This window comes from Lissotriton vulgaris, chromosome 1_1 (assembly GCF_964263255.1).
Source record: "Lissotriton vulgaris chromosome 1_1, aLisVul1.2, whole genome shotgun sequence".
In the NCBI taxonomy this organism is placed as follows: Eukaryota; Metazoa; Chordata; class Amphibia; order Caudata; family Salamandridae; genus Lissotriton; species Lissotriton vulgaris.
The window spans coordinates 446,988,665-447,008,514 of record NC_141685.1 but is presented as its reverse complement, the minus strand read 5'-3'; the positions used below and the strand labels follow the sequence as shown (position 1 = coordinate 447,008,514).

The window sequence follows — 19,850 nt, the reverse complement described above, 5'->3', positions numbered from 1 at the left end:
GATGAGTTCACTGTGAGTGATTTAGAGCAATTCAACTACAAATAGTAATAAGGCTGTCATATAGTTGTGATTGGAAAGAAGGTTGGAAAGATTAAGGTGTCTCCCATGAAGTGAAATGTGCATAGTCCAGCAGTACCATGAAGATGAAGCTTGAGCATTAGTACAGTGAAAAATTCAAAATAAATAAAATGTGGAGCGGGGTCCAAAGATGGATTGTCGTCCACAGGGGAAAGCCAAGTCCTGCGGCCCAACCCCTACTGCACACAGCCAAAGGTTGTGTGCAGCAGGGGGTTGGCCGCCCGCATGAGGCTTGGCAATATTTAGCTGGAGGTTAACCTCTTGCTGGGGCAATGGCCACATCCAGCAGAAATCCATTCAAGGTTCTGAGTTTCTGCCACATTTAGTGAAATTCTGTTCAACCCTTTTTTCTGTGGCAAGGAGCAAAATTTCCTAAGTGAAAAAACTGTTTTGGGACGCCCCTTTTTTTCCCTGGCTATATAGAACTAGATGGATTAACTTTTAGTTTAAAGTTAGGTTAAAGTTAGGTGCAGATTCGCCAAACTGCACCAAAGTTATTAGCAAGGAGTGTAATGTGCTATTTTATAACCATTGTTGAGTTTGGGAAAGGGCCATGCCTCACAAGAGGCATGAGTTGTGTCTGTCCTCAAACTGAAACTGCAAAACCAGTCTAAATATGTGTTAAAATAAAGGGTTTCAAAGTGAAATGGGATATCTCTAAATCCAACTTGGATAGCTTCTGCCATCATTAAGCAAACTCCCATTCAGTTAGTGACTTTGTTGCACTTACTTGTGAATTAAACATTATGAGGATAATAATCACAACACAGTGTCCCATTGCTGATATGTCAATTGAATGATTGAAGGTTCACTTAATAAAGATTGCTGCCTCGAAACAGACTTTTCTCTGAGTCCTTACAGCAGAGTAATTAGAAGGTACTTTCACAATTAGGATTAACATTAATTCAGTGGGTGTTCCTCAGTTGAAGTGTTATGGAGGGACAGAACACTTGAGAGATTCACTCCACATAACATAAACAGTTAGCTATTCATGTGTGACATATTTCTAGGATCCTCCCTAAAATATATAGTTCCAAACTGTAAACTTTTCAGACTAGGCATGGTTTTCTGAGTGGTGGCTTCTTAATGAAACTCACTGCCTAGCAACGGGTGTGCTGAAAGTAAACATCTTCACTTCTTGTTGGTGCACTCTGCACATAAAAAGAAATCAGTTTAGTGAGCTGTAGAGTAACTTTGAAAAGCTAACTTGCTAGAACTGGAGTAGAATTAGTAATTAATGTTTTCTGAATGTCAAGAGGACAACCCTGATTTTTGGTTGTCTGTGTCATCCAGTGCATATAGCAACAACCTGAACTAGATTATTAAAGAACTAGCTTCTAATGTCCCCAGGATAAGGCACGTTATGATTCTCCACTTATTTTTGCTGGTGGCACCACTTTCTTGGTAGTGCCATTTATTTTAAAATGTTTGGAAACCTATAAGGATTACTATCTTTGCTATTTACAAAATCAAATCTAATGTTGTTTGACCAGAGACACTGCCCCCATAGTACCACCAAAGAAAGACTTCATAGTTGAAGGGCAAACATTGGTTGAAAATTTGGGATTGCAGTTATTTTTCACAAGTATGCTACAACTTCTGAATAGCATATAGGCATTCTTTAGTGTATATCATTTGCACATCTTTGATAAAGACATTTTCACAATTGCACATCAATATTTGGGGTCATTAGTCAACAGAAATGCTATCGTTGGAGTGGTTGAAAGGGGAGGAATAGCACGCAAAATGCATGATAAAGGGCTCGCTTACCAGATCATATTTGCACCAGAATAATGTATTCATTAATATTATCCAACATCAAGATTCTGAAACAATCGCATCACTTTAGTTGATAGACAGACCTTTACATGTGCAAGTCTTAATTATTGTTTATTTTGGCAGCTTTAGTTGACACAACCACTTAAGAGTTTCAACACTTCTTATTCTAGAGCCAGTCAGATGAGATATTTTGTTGAATAATTCATTGTTAAAGTCTGCTTTGAATGAGAACCATATCCTTCCTTATTAAATCACCCTCAACCACAAATAAGTGAGTGAAAAAGATTTTGGGGTTATTTTGGAGCTCTGCAAGTCAACATTTGCCACTGTGATAGGAAATTAACAGAGACCCTTTTAAATGGTGCGCTAGGAAATACAAAGGTGTCTTTAAATGACTACTTTTAGCGAGTAGGTATGGGGATTACTGACATGCCCATTGATTGCTATTGATGGCCTGAGAAAAGAAAGTAGAAGGGTAGCAGAAGCAGAGGATGCAAAATACACTGAAACCCAAGTGGTAGTCGACAAAGTCTACTTAGATTTGGGTCACCTGCATCCAATTACACCAGCCCATGGGGTTACCTTGGATGTCTCCATATCCATCCAGAGATCAAGATTGTGATGTCAGAACTAGTTAAGTTGAAAACCCCAAGATTGGATATACTCCTGGCTGCCTTTTTGAAACATTCTCAGATGTACACATTGGATCAGGATCAAAATACATACTCTCACACAAGTCCAAGGAAGCAATTGTAGTAGTGCTTCCCAAACCTCAAGTAGAACCATTTAATGAGACATTGTGCCATCCATTATCTAGGCTAACATTTTTAACATTCTGGGTAAATTTCGGCTAAACACCTGTCTCATTTACTACCAACACTCTTTAATTCACCTATATCACAGCATGTTCACCCTGGGTCGTAACATCTCACCTCACAAGATACAGGGACCATTACAGATGCTGGTGGTATCACCTGTCACTTCCTCAATGTTTCTGATAGAGACTCCTACCCGCAGATTTCTTAACATAGAATATTCCCCAAGTGTCAGACTGTATCTAAAATGTACCTCAGTGCTACAGGAAGTGGCGTAGATCAGCTCCAAGTTGACATAATTTGTGTTGGAATTGACGTTGCGGTGCCCATAGAAGCACCCCCCGACAACGTTTTGACTGAGGTACTTCACCCAGGAGCAGGTTCGGCTGAACATTTAGTCACTTTCAAAGGAAGCCCTTACTGACATTCTCCTAGGCACCTGGGCAAAAACCTTGCCTGATGCCACTGCCCTGCCCCAGAAGACCCAGCCTTGGTCTCCCTGCACCCCTAACCTGATTGCCTGGTTGTGCAGGCCTCTACAGCCAAGGTCAAGCTTAATGCGTTCCTCCTCCACACCACTGGACAGATATCCAAGAGGTAGGACAATTTTGGGAAGGCTATTTTCTCTTCTACCAGCCTAGTTTTGCAGTTAGTAAACACAACATGCCTCTTGGGCTGATATTCTCATGCGTTGTGGAGTTTGGTTGCTCAGCTGTTTCCTAAGCTTCCCGAGGAGGGGGAAGCCATCCTCAACCAAGCCATCAATCAGTCAGTGAAGTTATATAGCGCAATTAATCACCGGAGAGGGTATCCAGGTGCTTGAGAGTCATGATGGTTCAGTTGACTCAATCGAACATCCAGGTCTTTAGTGCTCTCTGGAATTCTAATAGAGAGGTGGAGTTCCGTTGTTGCAGAGGGAGGTCATTCCAGGTTTTCATTGCAAGCCTTAGTAGACGTTGGGTTGTAGTTATATTTCCTATTGGGTGTGGGCTGGATACCACAGACTCCGTGAGTGGAGCCATTCCCTGTACGGTGACGCTGCATTGCAAAGCCTGGTTGCGGTCCACTGGGTTCTTGGGGGGCGTAAAGTCGTTCTTGATTGACATGCCCTTTGATGGCTCTCACCTAGTTGGTGACAAGGCTTACACAGCACTCGAGTGCTTTGGGGAGAGCCGGGTCACCACCAGATCTCTCAGGCTTTCTCTAGCTGCTTGGTCCGAACAACATTCTGCAGATGTGGTCCTGGCATGTATGTGCATACGCAGTACCAACCAAAACCGCCAGTCCAGCCCAGCCGACTAAATAGTCCATTCGTGGATGGGGTCGTGGACTGTGAGAAAGTGCCCTTTTTCTGCATGGTTGCCCCCACATTTTGCTAAATTGCTGATGTGCTTTGACTGAGTGTGCCCTGAGCTCCTGCATTGAAGCCTAAACCCAATTGGCACCTCTGGCCACAGGTCAGCCCCTAGTAAATGGTAACACAGGTACCCAGGACACTGTGACCAGAGAAGGCCTCAAGGGCTGCAGCACTCATTGGGCTACCCTTAGAAGTCCTGTACCATTAAACTCACACCCTGCTTTTGCAGGCTGTGTGTTTTAGTGCAGAACAAAGTGAAGAGCAAACATGGCACACATCTCTGTGTGCCATGCCTACAACCCACTGCCCTGGCCTAGGTCAGTCATCCCTCTAGCTGTGTGCAGTATACCAGTTGTGAGGGTACAGGTGCATGAGCCCTGTACCCCTACGGTGTCTAAGTCAATTCTTAGACCTTGTAAGTGCAGTGCTGCCATTAAGAGTATATGGTGCTGGGAGTTTGTCATCACAAATTGCACAGCACAATAATGGCTACACTGAAAACTGAGAAGTTTAGTGTCAAACTTCTCAGCACATTAAACCCACACTGGCCTGTGTGGGATTTAATTAAAAGTGCACACAGAGGGCATCCTAGAGATGCCCCCGGAACACTAACCTACCCCTAGTGTCCACGCTGAGTGGCTGCTTTCAGCTGCCACCACCAGACATGTTTCTGGACCCCTGGGTCGAGATCCTGCTGCTCTCTGGGGCCTGAAACAATGCAAATTCTGGGATGAGGTGCCAGGCCTCCTTCCTCAGGATGGGCAGGGTTCAAGAAGGGTAAGCTTCAAAGGCTTGCCACCTTTGTTAGCTTCCCCAGGCCACTTGCTGCTCTCAGCAACTGGTCCCCACTGGTTCTGACCACCACCTTGGGCAGGAGAACCGACAAGAAAAACAAGTGAGGAAGAGAGGTGTGCCTACCTCTGCCAACTCCACCCCTCTGGTGGGGGAGGCAAGGTGAAGCGCAACTCTCAGTCCACGCCAACCAGGGACATGCTCATGCCCCCTCCCACTGGAGGGTGGCATAATAAGGGGTGTACCCACCACAGGTAAGGGACCCGTTGGTCCCTACCTTTTACCTACCTGTAACACCCCTAAATCTAGTATTTTGGGGCACCCCTGAACCTTGCTTCTTAAGACCAGAAGAAACTATAAGGAGAAGAAGAAGAAGGACCGAACAGTCGTACAGCAGCTAACAAGAGGAAGACACCCCCTGACTTGGCCCCAGCCCTACCGGCCTGTCACCACCTCAGTACCTGCTCCTGCAAAATCCCGGTGTGTCCTGCAGCCAGCAACCTTGAAAACCCCGGAGGACCTGCCTGCCATCATCCCCAAAGACTGTGTCTCCCGCGAACACAGGATTTGTTCATCTGCAACCTCTGGCTGCAGCCGGACACCTCAAATCCACCCCACTCTGGACCTGCCGTCCACAGCCCAAGCTCGAGTGGGCAAACACCACAAGGAGGTCACCCCGGTGATCCTGACCCTAGATCCGGCGACCCCTGACCTGCCTCAAGCATCCAGCCAACGTCTGCAGCCTAAATCCAGAAGGTCCCCCCAATCGCGACCAGGAGCTGGTAAGAAGATCCGACCCCAGAAGGCCCCCTTGCGCCCAACACCCCATGGCCTTGGGTGCCCAAATCAACAGTGCCTAACCGACTCCTAACTTCCCAAATTACTCTCGAAGTGGTAGCCGCACCCAAAAGACCTTCGTCCCCAAGCCTGCAGTGCCTTTGCAAACTGGGGATTCCCCATTGAAAACAACAGGGCGCCCGACTTCGAAACAGCACCCTGCACCCGGGGGCCCTAGTGCCGCTGAGGGTGCACCTTTGATGCTACTTTGTGTCCCCATTTGCCCTGAGCTAAGGTCCAGGAGCTTTGCTCCCACAACCAAGTGGCCTGGTTGTCAGCAGCCACCAACCAGAGGCCCCCTATCTCCTATTGGATAACATTGGGCCTCCGCACTCTGCACCCGGCCGCCCTAGTGCCGCTGAGGCTGTACCTAGAGTGCATCCTTGACCCTGGGGGACTCCTTAGTCTACCCCCAGAACCTCAACTCCCACTACCAAATATTTACCTTAAAACCAATAACACAATTTTCCTCCATAGGATAACATTGACTATTTTTCTTGGAAAAGTTTTTAAGTGTGGATTTTGAAAACCTAAAGAAATTCTTTAAAATTGCACTAACTAACAAAAACGATTTTACTTACCTGTTTACAGGAAATGTCCCAGAGTAGTATCCAGGTATACTACTCTGAGTAAGAAATGTAATCTCAAAAGTAACTCACCTGTAATTTTACTGATAAGCCCATTTAAGTCTATGTACTGTATTTACAAAGTATTGCATTTCTCTGAAACCATACTGTAAGTCAAAACAAAGTGCTTATACAATTTCAATTCAAACTGTTTACAAACTGCATTACTACTGTAAAGTATTTATTGATTACCTGTGCAAGGCTTGCTTTGTTCTAGAAAATGAAATAACTAAAAAAAATATTTTCAAACAAAAACAATTGGTCTGAAGTATAGTCTTTGAGAGTGTGAATTCATTTGCTGCCTGAATGTGTACAACAAATGCTTAACACTGTCCTCTGATACTGCCTTACTGCTCGACCAAACTGCCACAAATAGTGAGGTGCTGTCTAACTTTACCTCTGCCTACCTTTGGGGATCCACTGGACTCTGTGCACACAATACTTCGAGGGCGAGGGAGCCATGCCATGCATGCTGTCCAGTCGCTTCCCCTCTGGCATCCGAAGCCTCTTTAGTACACCCTCCGTCCAGCACAGCCATCTGTTGGCAGCAGGATCAGGCACCATCTGCCCTAGTCTTCGCCGATTACCTCAGTGAAATGGGGGCTTTAGATTGTGCAGACCCCTCTGCTTTTGCCACCATCCAAAGAGCAGCTGGGGGAGGACTATCCCTTCTCGCTGCATCAGGAAGTACAGGCTTTTCTGCCAAAGTAGCTATCGAGAGGGTGCCCGCACTGAAGGTAGGGCATGGTTGTTAATCCTGCCAGTTTCTGGTGCCCAAAAAGGATGGTGACCTCCATCCTAATTGAGATCTGCTCCCTCTCAATTGCTTTCTGAGGAAAGAGAGATTCAAGATGCTCACAGTGGCTCAGGTTCTGTCTGCCCTGAACCCTGGAAGCTGGATGGTAGCACCGGACCTGCAGGACGTGTATTTTCCATACTGCTGGCCCACAGACGTTACCTGCGGGTGGCAACGGGTATTTCTAGGTCGTTGCCCTTCAGTTTTTCCTTACTAGTGCCCTCTGGTGTTCTCAAAAGTGATGGCAGTGGTTGCAGCCTCTGTGGCCGTTGGGGGTTCCGGCTACCTCGATGACTGACTGTTGAAGGTGGGCTCATGTGTATATAACAAGGGAGAGAGTAAGGGAAATTGCACAGACTATGTGTGGTGGGAACTCCTGGTCCCCGGGAATAGATTTAACAACAATGGAGGAGTACCCCCCTAGGAGGAAAATACAGAAAAGGATTCCTTCTGTATCTGGAGCGCGAGGCTCAGGTTAGCACTATGTGCCCCAACCCGTTACCGGACAGTGCTTGTCCTTGAAGAAGACCCCTCACTCACCAACCTGGTTGGTGACATGCTTCATCATCGGGGTCCCACCCCATAGGCCGAGTGCCCATAGGGTGTGATGCGACACCTGACTACAGTGGAGCGGGTTTCTTGTTTTTTTATATGTGCAAAAAGTTACAGTGATACGTGTATTAAAAAGGGCCAAGACTACTCCCTTCAAGACTTTATTCTTGAGTGCTTGAACCCTGATAAAATCAATGTGGCACCTGTGCCTAACTAGGAAGGCTTTGGTGTCTCGAGAAGTGTGATAAATTAAAAATAGCGTAGTGTGCTATGTGATTTAATTAAGAATAGGTCTACATGTTTCAACCATATGGAAAAATTATTTGGTTTGTGTAGTAGTGAACACCAGACCCAGAATAAACTTGGTAGAAAATGAAACAGTACTCAATACATGGGGGTTACCAAAAGTGACAGGCCACTATAAATGCGGCAGTTGTAGCGTATGCCCTTTCACTCACAACACCAAGACACTACAACTGGAACCCAACAAAACCTGGACGATCAGAGGACATACTAATTGCAATAGCGAGAACGTCGTGTACAGGTTGACATGTCCCTGCAACCTACACTATGTGGGTATGACCAGTAGAAAGATAAAAACACGTATTGGAGAGCACAGGAGCACTATTAGGTGTAAAAAGGCCAATACAAAACTTACCGAACATTATCTGTCGGTAGGGCATAATCCTGACGAAATACAATGGACCTTCATCGAGCAAATCAAACCAGGAGCCAACATGAACCAACGCCTTTTTGAAAAGGAACAAAGGTGGGTTTATAGACTTTCAACGCACAAAACTGGCCTAAATGACAATATTCCATGGAACACAGCAATGGGATAACTCCCCTTACTAACATTCCTTGGAGGCCATTGAACTGCCACTTATGTAGTGGAATGAACACCTGTTCTGTGAAACATCATCACACATGGTCTAACAGTGGTCACTTTATTTTGACGTCCATGCCCAAACCCGGACGTTTAATTTGTCCACAATCACCAACCTGGGTGACTCAAAGTCCTCTTACATCGGATCTGTTCCTTTTTCCGTTTTCAGTTCTAAGGTTTTTCTTTTTCTTTAACTAAAGGAATGATTAGACCCGGTTCCTTTAAAAGCCCCGTCTTTTCACCAACACGGTTGCTGCAGCAACCGCTACATCAGATTCCGCGTGATCGGAATCTCAGCGGGCACCGCCCCTCTGTCCCGTTTCCGATTGGCCCGCCGAGAGCTCCAGACCTGCGCCACGCCCATCCAGGAAGTAACGCATAGTTTACTTCTCGGCGTCGCTGATCCATCGGAACACTCCACGGGGCACTCGCGTGTAGCAACCAAGTAGGTTTGTACTCAAGATGAGCAGAAGCCGCAAGTAAGTGCTTTTTTGAGATAGATGCACGATGCATATTATGCGGCAAAACACGCCGGTCCTGTACTAGATGCATTGAACACAGGCGGTATATTAATTGTATGTTCGCCCTTCATTTTCATTTTTCAAACTCTGTAGGTGACAGATACTTGCCGTCTTGGATAATCCGATGCCCATGAAGCGATAGTTACCGCTTCGAGTGTAAGCAGAGCGAAACATTACATTTTTTGTTTATTACGATAGCAAAGTAACCCGCTTAACTGCGGCACAATCGCTTAGCTGCCGATCACTTCCAGTAATGCCTGGACACGCTTGACGCCGCGTTGCAGTGGCGATCACTTTCCCACACCTCCTCCTCCCTCTCACTATCCCAATTCCCCTGCAAAATTACTATATTTGCAAGGCGCTGGGTTGTTTCTAAATTTAAGCACATCCACGCTCCGGTAATTACCGCCTGAGCACTGCTGTCTATCATTTCAGATAGACCACGGGTACGCCCTGATACATAAGGTGTTCTCCTGCCACCTTACTTTGGTGAACCCACCAAGCACAATATCTGTTAAGTGTGTACCCTTGTTTTGTCTTCCCCAGTACGTAAACCCAACCCTATACATTTTTTTCTTACAGGTTTTCTCCTGAATCAGGAAAAGACACATTTTTACACCAGACCATAATTTGTGGTCTTTATTTGAACAAGGGCAGGACGCACCTTAGTGTGTGCGGACCACCCCGCTCAAACCTCACGGTCCTGACGAAAACCAAATAATTTTTCCATATGGTTGAAACATGTAGACCTATTCTTAATTAAATCACATAGCACACTACGCTATTTTTAATTTATCACACTTCTCGAGACACCAAAGCCTTCCTAGTTAGGCACAGGTGCCACATTGATTTTATCAGGGTTCAAGCACTCAAGAATAAAGTCTTGAAGTGAGTAGTCTTGGCCCTTTTTAATACACGTATCACTGTAACTTTTTGCACATATAAAAAAACAAGAAACCCGCTCCACTGTAGTCAGGTGTCGCAGCACACCCTATGGGCACTCGGCCTATGGGGTGGGACCCCGATGATGAAGCATGTCACCAACCAGGTTGGTGAGTGAGGGGTCTTCTTCAAGGACAAGCACTGTCCGGTAACGGGTTGGGGCACATAGTGCTAACCTGAGCCTCGCGCTCCAGATACAGAAGGAATCCTTTACTGTATTTTCCTCCTAGGGGGGTACTCCTCCATTGTTGTTAAAAAAGAAGGTGGGCTCATCCCATCCGGTTGTCACTCCCTTCAAGACTACGGAGGACCTCCTGTATTTGCTATGGTTCGCATCAATGTGCTGGAGTCACACCTGACCCCCTCGCAGATGCTCCTTTTCATTGGAGCCATACCTCGATGACTGACTGCTGAAGGTGAGCTTGTCCAAGCCAGTTGTCACTCACTTCAAGACTACGGAGGACCTCCTGCATTTGCTGTGGTTCACTATCAACGTGCCAAAGTCACACCTGACCCCCTCTTAGATGCTCCCTTTCATTGGAGCCATTCTGTACATAGTGTGATTCCGCCCCTGTCCTCCAAAGCAGCGAGCAAGGATATTCAGGCTAGGATTTTGACATTTCAGCCTCTATCCTGGATTTTGGTGAGACTGACTCTGAGGCTGCTGGGTCTCAATGCCTCCTGCATCCGGCTGGTGAAGCATGCCCAATGGCACACGCAGACTCTGCAGTGGGACCTGAAGTCCCAGTGGGCTCAGCATCAGGGACATCTTACTGGCTTGGTCCAGATATTGGAGGGGACTGCACAAGATCTGCAGTGGTGGCTAACGAACCATGATTGGCCAAGCAGCAGATCCTTCCCCTTCCCTGACATGAACTGACAGTGGTGACTAATACATCGCTTATGGTTGGAGTGGCCACCTGGGCAAGGTGGAGATCAGAGATCTCTAGCAGAGTCTTTAGAGTGATTAGTTTGGCATTGAAAGCTTTCCTTCCATCTATCAAAGAAAGGTTGTTTCAGGTGTTCATGGACAACACCACTGTCATGTGGTATTGTGGCAAGCATGACGGGTGGAGCCATAAAGGCTATGACAGGAAGTTCTGCGCCTCTGGACTTGGCTAGAGCACCGGGACAACTTTCTGGTTGTACAGCACCTAGCAGGCTCCCTGAACGCCAGGGCTTATGAACTCAGCCGTCGCTGCCTTGCAGGTCATGAGTGGCATCTACACCCTGAAATGGCACGAGGTCTCTTCGATATATGGGAAGAACCGTGGCTCAATCTGTTTGCCATTGGCGAGCACAGGCAATGTCCGCACTTCTGCACATTTGAGTTTCCAAAGCCGTTTTCACTCAGAGGTGCATTCAGCATCAAGTGGAGTTCAGGACTCATGTATGCCCTTAAGCCAATACCACTCTTGCCCAACGTTCTCAAGAAGTTCAGGACCGACCAGACCCAAAGCATTCTATGGTAGTGTGGTATGCCGAACTCCTGAGAATGGTGAATTTGGAAGGGTAGCTGCACTCTTTTTGATGAGTTTGTTAAGGCGTTTGTTCGATATGTGTGCTGTGCTGGTATGTAGCCTGCAAACTATGTAGTATCAAGTATATTTGGCCTGGTTGAGAACCAGGACACCAGGACGCACTACTCAGTTTAAATTTGAACGCTAGTACATTTATTTTGAATTTTCACGAAAAGTCAACTTAGATCAACATTACATACATATTCATGTTTCATTTGTTGCAAAACAAGTTTTTTATCAACATATATACTGCTATCTTTGAGCATATACCATACATTTCAATATCAATACATTTTATCTACACCCAATGCATTTCGGGGCGCGAGCCCCTTCGTCAGGGGTCTGTATGTAGAGAGAAGGAAGAAAAAGAAAAGGAATCTTATTACTATTGATGCACTATTATATAGGAAAATAGATCTCTGCGCTGTGCATGTTTCTTACCGCAGGTGAAGTAGAATCAATTATGGGTTGCAGTAACCAAATTGGATATTGGAATGGCCTAAACGTAAAAAAGAGGAGGGGAAGTTGTGTATGAACATCATGAATTGATTTAATCAGTGTTTTGATTGAAAACCTCTAAATGAAATTTCATGTTACCTGTGCGCTTTACTGTATCAGGTCTGAAAAATAAGAATAAGGGGAAGAAGGAGGTTTAGGGGTAAAAATGGTGAAGGGGGTATGTGTTATTATCATATTATAACTCCTGAGAATGAGCATTGTTAATTCGATCAGGCTGCCCCTTTGGGAGGATCTCCTGTCGCAGCAACAGGGCAGGGTCCTACACTTGAAGCTGAGCACTCTCCACCTTTATGCGTGGAGACTGAGCGGTGACAGTTGAGGGTTTTTGATCTTCCTCCCGGGGACTGTGATGTCATCTTGACAGCCAGGCGTCCTGCCACTAAACTGTTTACGCCTACCATTGAGGTAAATTTGTGACTTGGTGTTCCTCACGCCAGGTGGATCCCTTTTCTGCACCTCTGTCTGAGGTGTATCTGTTTGTTTTCTCTTTTTCCCAGCAAGGCCTTTCCCTGGGCACTATTAAGGGTTACCTGTTAGCCGGTTCGGCTTTACTGTAGTTGCTGGCTCAACCCTCTCTGTTCAAGTCACCTGTCATTTTCTGAAATGTTTGCAACACTTGTTCCTCCTACCCTGTTCATGCTTCCCACAATGGATCATCAATCTGGTCCTCGCTTTTCTCATATGTTCCCCCTTTAAGCCCCTACACACCTGTTCTCTGCAGCTCGACTATTAAGACAGTTTTTATACTGCCCATTACATCGGCCGGGAGTGTCAACAAGCTTCAAACTCTCACGGTTTACCTTCCATACTCCAGCTTTTTCCCTGACAAACTGGTTCTTTGAATATGTACCTCTTTCCTCCTTTTCCCCATAGGAACCTATGAAAAGAGATTCTGGACTTAAAAAATGTCTAAATGTTGAGCGGTGTTTGAAGAAAATAGAATTCTATGGAAAAGTATAAAATGCGGACTTATCTTGAATGGAGCGATCCTAAGGTGTGGTATCTAGGCTTACCACCCCAGTACATAAAGTAATTCCAAAGCAACTCAAAAGTAATCTGAAAGTACTTACTGTATGATTCCTACTGCATTTTGAAAGTGATACACATCTGTAAAGAATTGTCATTTCAAGCATTATTGCATTTCCTTAACCCCTTCACTGCGGCGGCTATTCCGCCGCAGTGCTAAGGGGGCGGGACGGCCGCGCGGCGGTCGCATGCTGGTGACGGAACCGCTCCGTCACCAGCGTCGGTCGACCTGTGCTTGTGACGGAGCAGTTCGGTCATGGCCCGCCCCGCTCAATAGAACGTCAGCGCAGGCGCGAAATTCGCGCTGCGCAGGCGCGCTGAGCGGGCCATGACGGAACCGCTCCGTCATCAGCACAGCTCACCCGTAGCTGATGACGGAGCGGTTCAGTCATCAGCACTTAAGGGGTTAAACAGTCTTGCATCTGAAAGTATATTCTACTCACCTGTGCAAGTCCTGCTTGGTTCTAAAATAATAAATAAGAATATCTTTTTTATACTTACCTCATTAGTCTGGATTCTGTCTCTGAGTGTGTGTATCAGTCCTTGATTGAGTGAATACAATAAATGCTTAACACACCCTCTGGACAGGCTTAACTGCTTGCCCACACTGCCACAAAAATGCTGTTAGTATTTACCTAACTTAACCTCTGCTATACATTTGCGGACTCCCTGGATGCTGTGCACACTATAGCTTACTTTAGGATAGTGTATACATAGCCAGCTACCTACACTGTATGAACACAAATCTTGTGTTGACGCATGAACGCCCTGCAAGAGGTTGAGGATGTTTGAACTAAACCCCTACCACCTCCACCTCACAGCCCACAGGTGTGCAATATAGTCTGATCTGATTTGTGATTAATACAACCACTAACCATTATAGGTAACTTGACTGTGAGTGGTTTACCACGCACCAGGGAAAATATGACACTCGCTTTTTAACTTACATTTTGCAGAAAGGAGTCCCTCTGGAAGTGCTTTCGGAAGTCAAGAGAATCTAAGATGGAGAAAAGATATGACTCATTGGCGCCAAAATACAGAAAAATTTGACAAGTAAGCCACATTACAAATATGACTGCAGTGTTTTTTTCAGATAATGTGCTATCACACATTTTTTGTCTGTCAAACAAAACCTTTTAACATCCTATGGCTTTTCCGCATTCTCTAAAGCTTTCGCACTGGAGTGAAAATAATCTACAGTGGCTTTGAATTGAGAAGCAGAACTTCTGGGTTCTTTGGTAGTGTGCAAGTTCTGCAGTGCAAGAGTAATGGTGCATGGCAATGAAGTACATGTAGACTGTGCTGCTTTCTCATGATCACAACGTAAAGATTTTGGGCTAAAATGGGACCCCAAATGTTATGGATCATATTTCTTTTTCCATCGTTTCTGAGCCTTAAAATCCTGTTTTCTGTTTCTGCCCTAATTGCACAATCTTGATTGTTTTTCCACATGTGCTGTGTATTTAGAGGAAACAAAGCAACAAGGTATCGTACTACTGGTGTGCTGCTTGTTTATGTATTTTGTGCTTCTCCATAATTGACCAGCATAGTTCCAGTTTGTTTGTGGAGTTTCCTGTTTACTTATCAGACCCAGTGTTGCTGTGTGCCCTCTGGTTGTCATAAATATGCTTCTAAATAGTCAATATAGTGGGTGTTAAATCATTGGCATAGATTTTTATTGCAATGCTGAGTCCGCACTAGATTAAAACTACAGTGTGCAGTGCTTTACAGTAGTTTTGCGTTGGAGGTCTGTTGTGTGCTTTTCCTCTGAAAGAGAGCTAGAAGCATCTTCAGCTATGAAATACTAGTGGGCAGCTAAATGGCACACTGGTGTCCTTTCCTGCTGCAAAACAATTGTAGAAATTTATCTTGGTCAGTTTTGCCAATGGCCGTTCAGAGTGTGGTTTCTTGAAGGAAATCCCCCCTTCCAACATCAAATTACACAGTATTGCATAGAACATAGCTCAATAAGTGTAGCTCAGTTTCCAATTAATCAAACAGCTCCAGCTGATTTGTTTGGTCAGTCTTCAACACATAATTGTATCAAATATGCACCAAAGAAGCCCAGTCAGGTTCCGTCCAATATGGACATCTTGAAACTTCTCTGATCTAGTCCATGCAGAGCTCTAAAAAAAAATGATTGCCCTAAGCCTTGGCGTCCATGTTTTCATAGAAGACTCCTTCTATGTATTTGCCTGGAAACTACATGCGACAAATCAGGTTTTTTGTATTCTTATTAATTAATTCTGCCCTACTTCATCTCTCTTTATAGATTTTTCCTATATGTTTAGAAGCAACAAAACAGCAAGATGGTAAAATCAGTGTGCTGTCGGTGTGGTTAACTTAAAAGCTAACCTTTTCAGATAACTAGCAGTTAGAGTTTTTTTTATCATAATGGAAATTTGCACATAAAGTTAGGTAAGCCTCTCAATTCCTGCTGCTTAATAGGAATAATTATTGCCTGCTCAACCCTGTCAAAACCAGCAATTTTTGTATGTGTGGGATTCAAACTTGGTGATACATGCAGAAGAATTAAAATTTGCCTAGCTGTAGTACAGGTAAGTTTTCATTCTATTAAGGACACAAAGGTGAGGATTATGCCTTCTTCCTACTTTTCAAATAGGTAAAAGTTCAAAACACAAGTCCTTCTTCTCTGTCCGCAGTCCGGTCCCAACTTGGTCCTTCTACTCTGTTTACTCCTCTTTCTTTGCACAAACAGCACTGTAACAAACTTCATGCATCCTGTTTGGACCCATCATTCCTTGCACAAACAGGCAGCATCAGAAACCATTTCCAGCATAAACGGCTCATAAGAACATTCACCTAAGATAACACTGCTATGCAATGCTTAACTATAGACACAATTCGACAAATAAGCGTAAATCTCATGTTTCCGTTAAATCAAGTTACTTACAACAGAACGGGGAGGGTCCGCGTCCTTAATGATCGCCTGGCGGGATAATCCTCGTCTCCGTGTCCTTAATAGAATTGAAACTTACCTGTACTACAGCTAGGCAAATTTTCATTCTGTGTCAGGACCAGAGGCTCAGATTATACCAGTTCAAAGCTTGTCTACTACCAATTGTCCTACTTCCAGCACTGGCTTAAAATAAAACCTCTTAAAGGTAGAATCCAAGGACCTGTCCGCAGCGCGCATCAGATCTTCCAAATGTGCCCCGAGTGAAAATGCCTTTGAGGCCATTGCCCCTCTAGTTGAGTGAGCACCAAACACCTTTGTATCAATCCCCTCTTCCTGCAATACCCCGCGCACCCATCTTGCTGTAGTTGGAGAAGAAACCTCTCTCTACTGTTTTTGTAATGCAATAAGCAGTTGCCTCTCGCCTGGAGGGGGGACTTCCTCAGTCAACTTCTGGTACGCTCTGAGGCACTGTACCATGCACACCTTGGGGGATTCTCGGAATGCCAGGTATGAGATAATCCTGGTATTGCACTTGATCCTACTATTGACCATAAAAGAAACCCCATCCGGGGAGAACACTGCCCGAGATGTCCAGGGCTCTCACATCTGACACACGCCTACAAGAAACCAAACATAATAGCGTCGCCACCTTAGCCGAAATCTTCTTGCGTGATAAAAACCTATTCGGCTGCCAGGATAGGAAAAGATTCAACACTAGAGTCACATCCCACAATGTAGAATAACGTGGTTCCGGCAGAAGGGATAGACATATTCCCCTAAGAAGTCTGCAGACAAACAGGTGCTCTCCCACCGGCGACCCGTAAATGGGAGTATGGACCGCTGAAAATGCAGATCAGAATGCATTGATGGAGCGGTAAGCCAAACTTTTCTCTGCAAGGCCCGCCAGAAAATTGAGGATGTGGACTATATCTGCGCCCACAGGATCGGCACTCCGTCGCAAACACCAATGGCGCCACCTGTTCCCCAGGGAAATCCCCTGGATAGTAACGTTCCAGCGTATCCCGAAAAGCCTGGGCGCGACCAGCGTCGCCTGAGATCTGCCAGGCCATCATCCGTAGTGTCCCTTCCACCACCAGGCTATAAGGATTGAGATCCAGATTTAGCAGGATGTGAGGAAAGTGAGGGAAGTCGGATTAGAGAATCCAAAGAAAGTTCCAGAAGAATCAGAAACCACACTTGAGATTTCCAAAGAGGGGTAATCAAAACAATCTTCTCCTGCTGACGGTGTACTTGGGCGGACACCCACGTGATCATCGAGAAAGAAGGGATCACATAGCCCCGTGCCCGACACCAGTCCTGGAGGAACGCATCTGTCGCCTTTGCCTGAGGATCTGGCCTCCAACTGAAAAATCTCAGCCATGAAAAGGGACCTCACCTCTCTGATAACTGGGAGAAAACCTGCAGTCCAGTTTCCAAACACTGGAGTCCATGAGGTAGTGAGAATGCCAGTCTGCCACCTCGTTCACCCGACCCGGGAGGTACTCAGCTGTGACTGACACCTGGTTCTCTAGGCAGAAGTTCCAAAATTCTTTGGCTGGGTTCTCCACGGTGTGGGGTCCGGTACTGCCCGGATTGTTGATGTACCTGACCACGGTAATATTGTCCATTTTGAGAAGAACGCAAGATTGCGTCCAGCACTGCACCGCAAACGACCCGCTAGGAGCTCCAGGCAATTGATGTGCAAGGACTGTGGACCAAGCTCCACCTGTGGAGAAATCTCCGTATCTGGCACCCCAACCAGACCAGCTGGTGACCGACTCGATCAATACCATCCAGGGCAGAACCGAAGATTGCTTTCCTGTTCCACACCTCCGTGTGGGTAAGCCACCAAACCATCTCCTCTTTCACTTCCGCTGTAAGCGGCCCAGACTGCGAGTAAGTCAGCCCCTTTCTGAGATGGTGTGTCTTGAGAAACTGAATCATGCAATAGTGCAAGGGGCCGGAAATGAGGAGGAGAGAAGGACCATCAGGCGAGCAAGCTGGCGCAGAGATGTATGGGACATGGCCATTATTTTGCGCAACTTGTGCCTGATATGTGCCATATTCCAGGCCGGAAGGCTCAGGGTAGAGGAGATGGAGTCTATTGTGAACCCCAAAAAGGTCACACATTGAACCGGAGTCAGAAGGGATTTCTTTTAATTTATAACGAATCCCAACCTCTGCAGTAAGTTCACTGCTGTCTGGAAGTGTCAGGTCAGCTTCTTAGGACACTGGGCCAGGAAGAGCATGTTATGTAGGTAGACTATCATCCGTATGCCCTGCGCCCTTAGGAAATCGACTGCCGGACTGAGGACCTTTGTGAAACACCATGGCACTGAGGATAGCCAGAAAGGCAGAGTGGTGAACTCGAAGACCTGGCCATCCCACCTGAACTGCAGGAAACGGCAAAGAGGTGGAAAGATCGTGACTGTGAGCAATGTTCCCTCTAAATGTTTTTCCTCTGTGTGCGGCAGTGTAGGGTCTCTGTGCGCTTCAGCTGTGGCTATGTGCGCCAGGAACCACACCGCATGTGTGTGCAGCGCCAAATATCACTACAAACGTTTGCTTAAAACCCTAGCAGCCCAGCTCTGTTAAGAAGAGACATTTTATTCCTCTGTCTGATGTAACATTTCCTATACATTGATTTACACACTATGATTCAGTGTCTCTGTGTAATGTGTATGCGATGTAAAGTGCTTAACACCTTACACTGGTATGAGTGGCGCTATTAAACAAAATAAATATGAAAGAGAGAGGGGGTTTGGAGACTTGAGGGTCGCTGTTAAATGTTGGTAATGGGAGAATCCGTGGCGGAGATGGTCATTGGGGCGCCAACAAACATTGTCACAGCAGGCGTCACCAGCACTAAAGCCGGCCCTGTTTAAATGGCACTAATAATTACAGTGAAATTAGAAAAACGTCCACATTGCAATTTGAAACCTTGGCAGCTATGTTGCTGCATTTCTTTAATAGGGTTGGGCTGCAGGGTGATTGTGTGCATTTGTTAAGGTTAAGGTGTTCACTGCAGCTCATGATGGGTGCTGCGATTAACATGAAAACTTTAATAAATGCACAGGGACATCTTAAGGATTTTAAGTGCCAGCTTTGGATTTATGATCCAATTTCAGCTTTTTCATGTCCTTTTTGGCCAGGTCACCGACACTGCAGAGGCACACTTATCCAAATTCTAAATGTGCTTCCATGTTTGAGCGTTTGAACGGAGAAAAGATGTCTCAAGCGAGCCATTCCCACTCACTTGGGGTGCCACTGCTGGTCGCAATACTAGTGGTTGGCTTCCAGATTAGCATAAGCACCGCCTCCTCGCCGGACGCACAGAGGACGGAGATTCTGACAGCGCAGGAGGGGAAGGTCGGGAATTGAAATAAAACTGATTAGTACAGCATTATTTTTAAACTGCACAAGAGTTTTTACTTTTAAATTGTAACTGGTTTCTTGTGATTGCACTATTGCACGCAGCACTTGTAGGATAGCGTTTGCGGTCTGCCGCAACCTTTTGGGCCGTGTGAGCGGAGAAACGCTGCCACAAACGAGGCATTCCCACTCACTTCCAGTGCCACTGCAGGTCGTAATACTAGTGGTTGGCTTCCAGATTAGCATAAATATCACATGCCACGCCGGATGCGCAGCGGACGTGTGCAGCGGACAAGTGCAGCGGGCGCGCCACTGGCGCGCCAAAGGCAAGCCCGTCTGCGTCCGGAACGCGGCCAAGGCCAGAGAGGCTGTCAGTCCAATACACTAGTAGTGTGCTATTGAAATTAAACTGTCAGGAGACCAAATGCAATGTTCAGCTTCACATTGGTGCTATGAAAGGCCTGTTAACCTGCTGTGGATGCAGAACTACCCTTTGCATCTCTAGTAGAAGT

General features: G+C 45.9%; 1 protein-coding gene across 11 annotated transcripts in view; it reads left to right on the top strand.

Moving 5' to 3' along the window:
- Window positions 1-19,850, top strand: part of DOCK7 (dedicator of cytokinesis 7) — an 864,306-nt gene that overhangs the window by 628,698 nt on the left and 215,758 nt on the right. For all 11 annotated transcript variants that reach the window (XM_086953476.1, XM_086953469.1, XM_086953439.1 and 8 more), the window contains one exon: window positions 14,003-14,099. In XM_086953476.1, coding sequence (XP_086809602.1) covers window positions 14,003-14,099 — 97 coding nt within the window. The remainder of the gene's footprint in view (window positions 1-14,002; window positions 14,100-19,850) is intronic.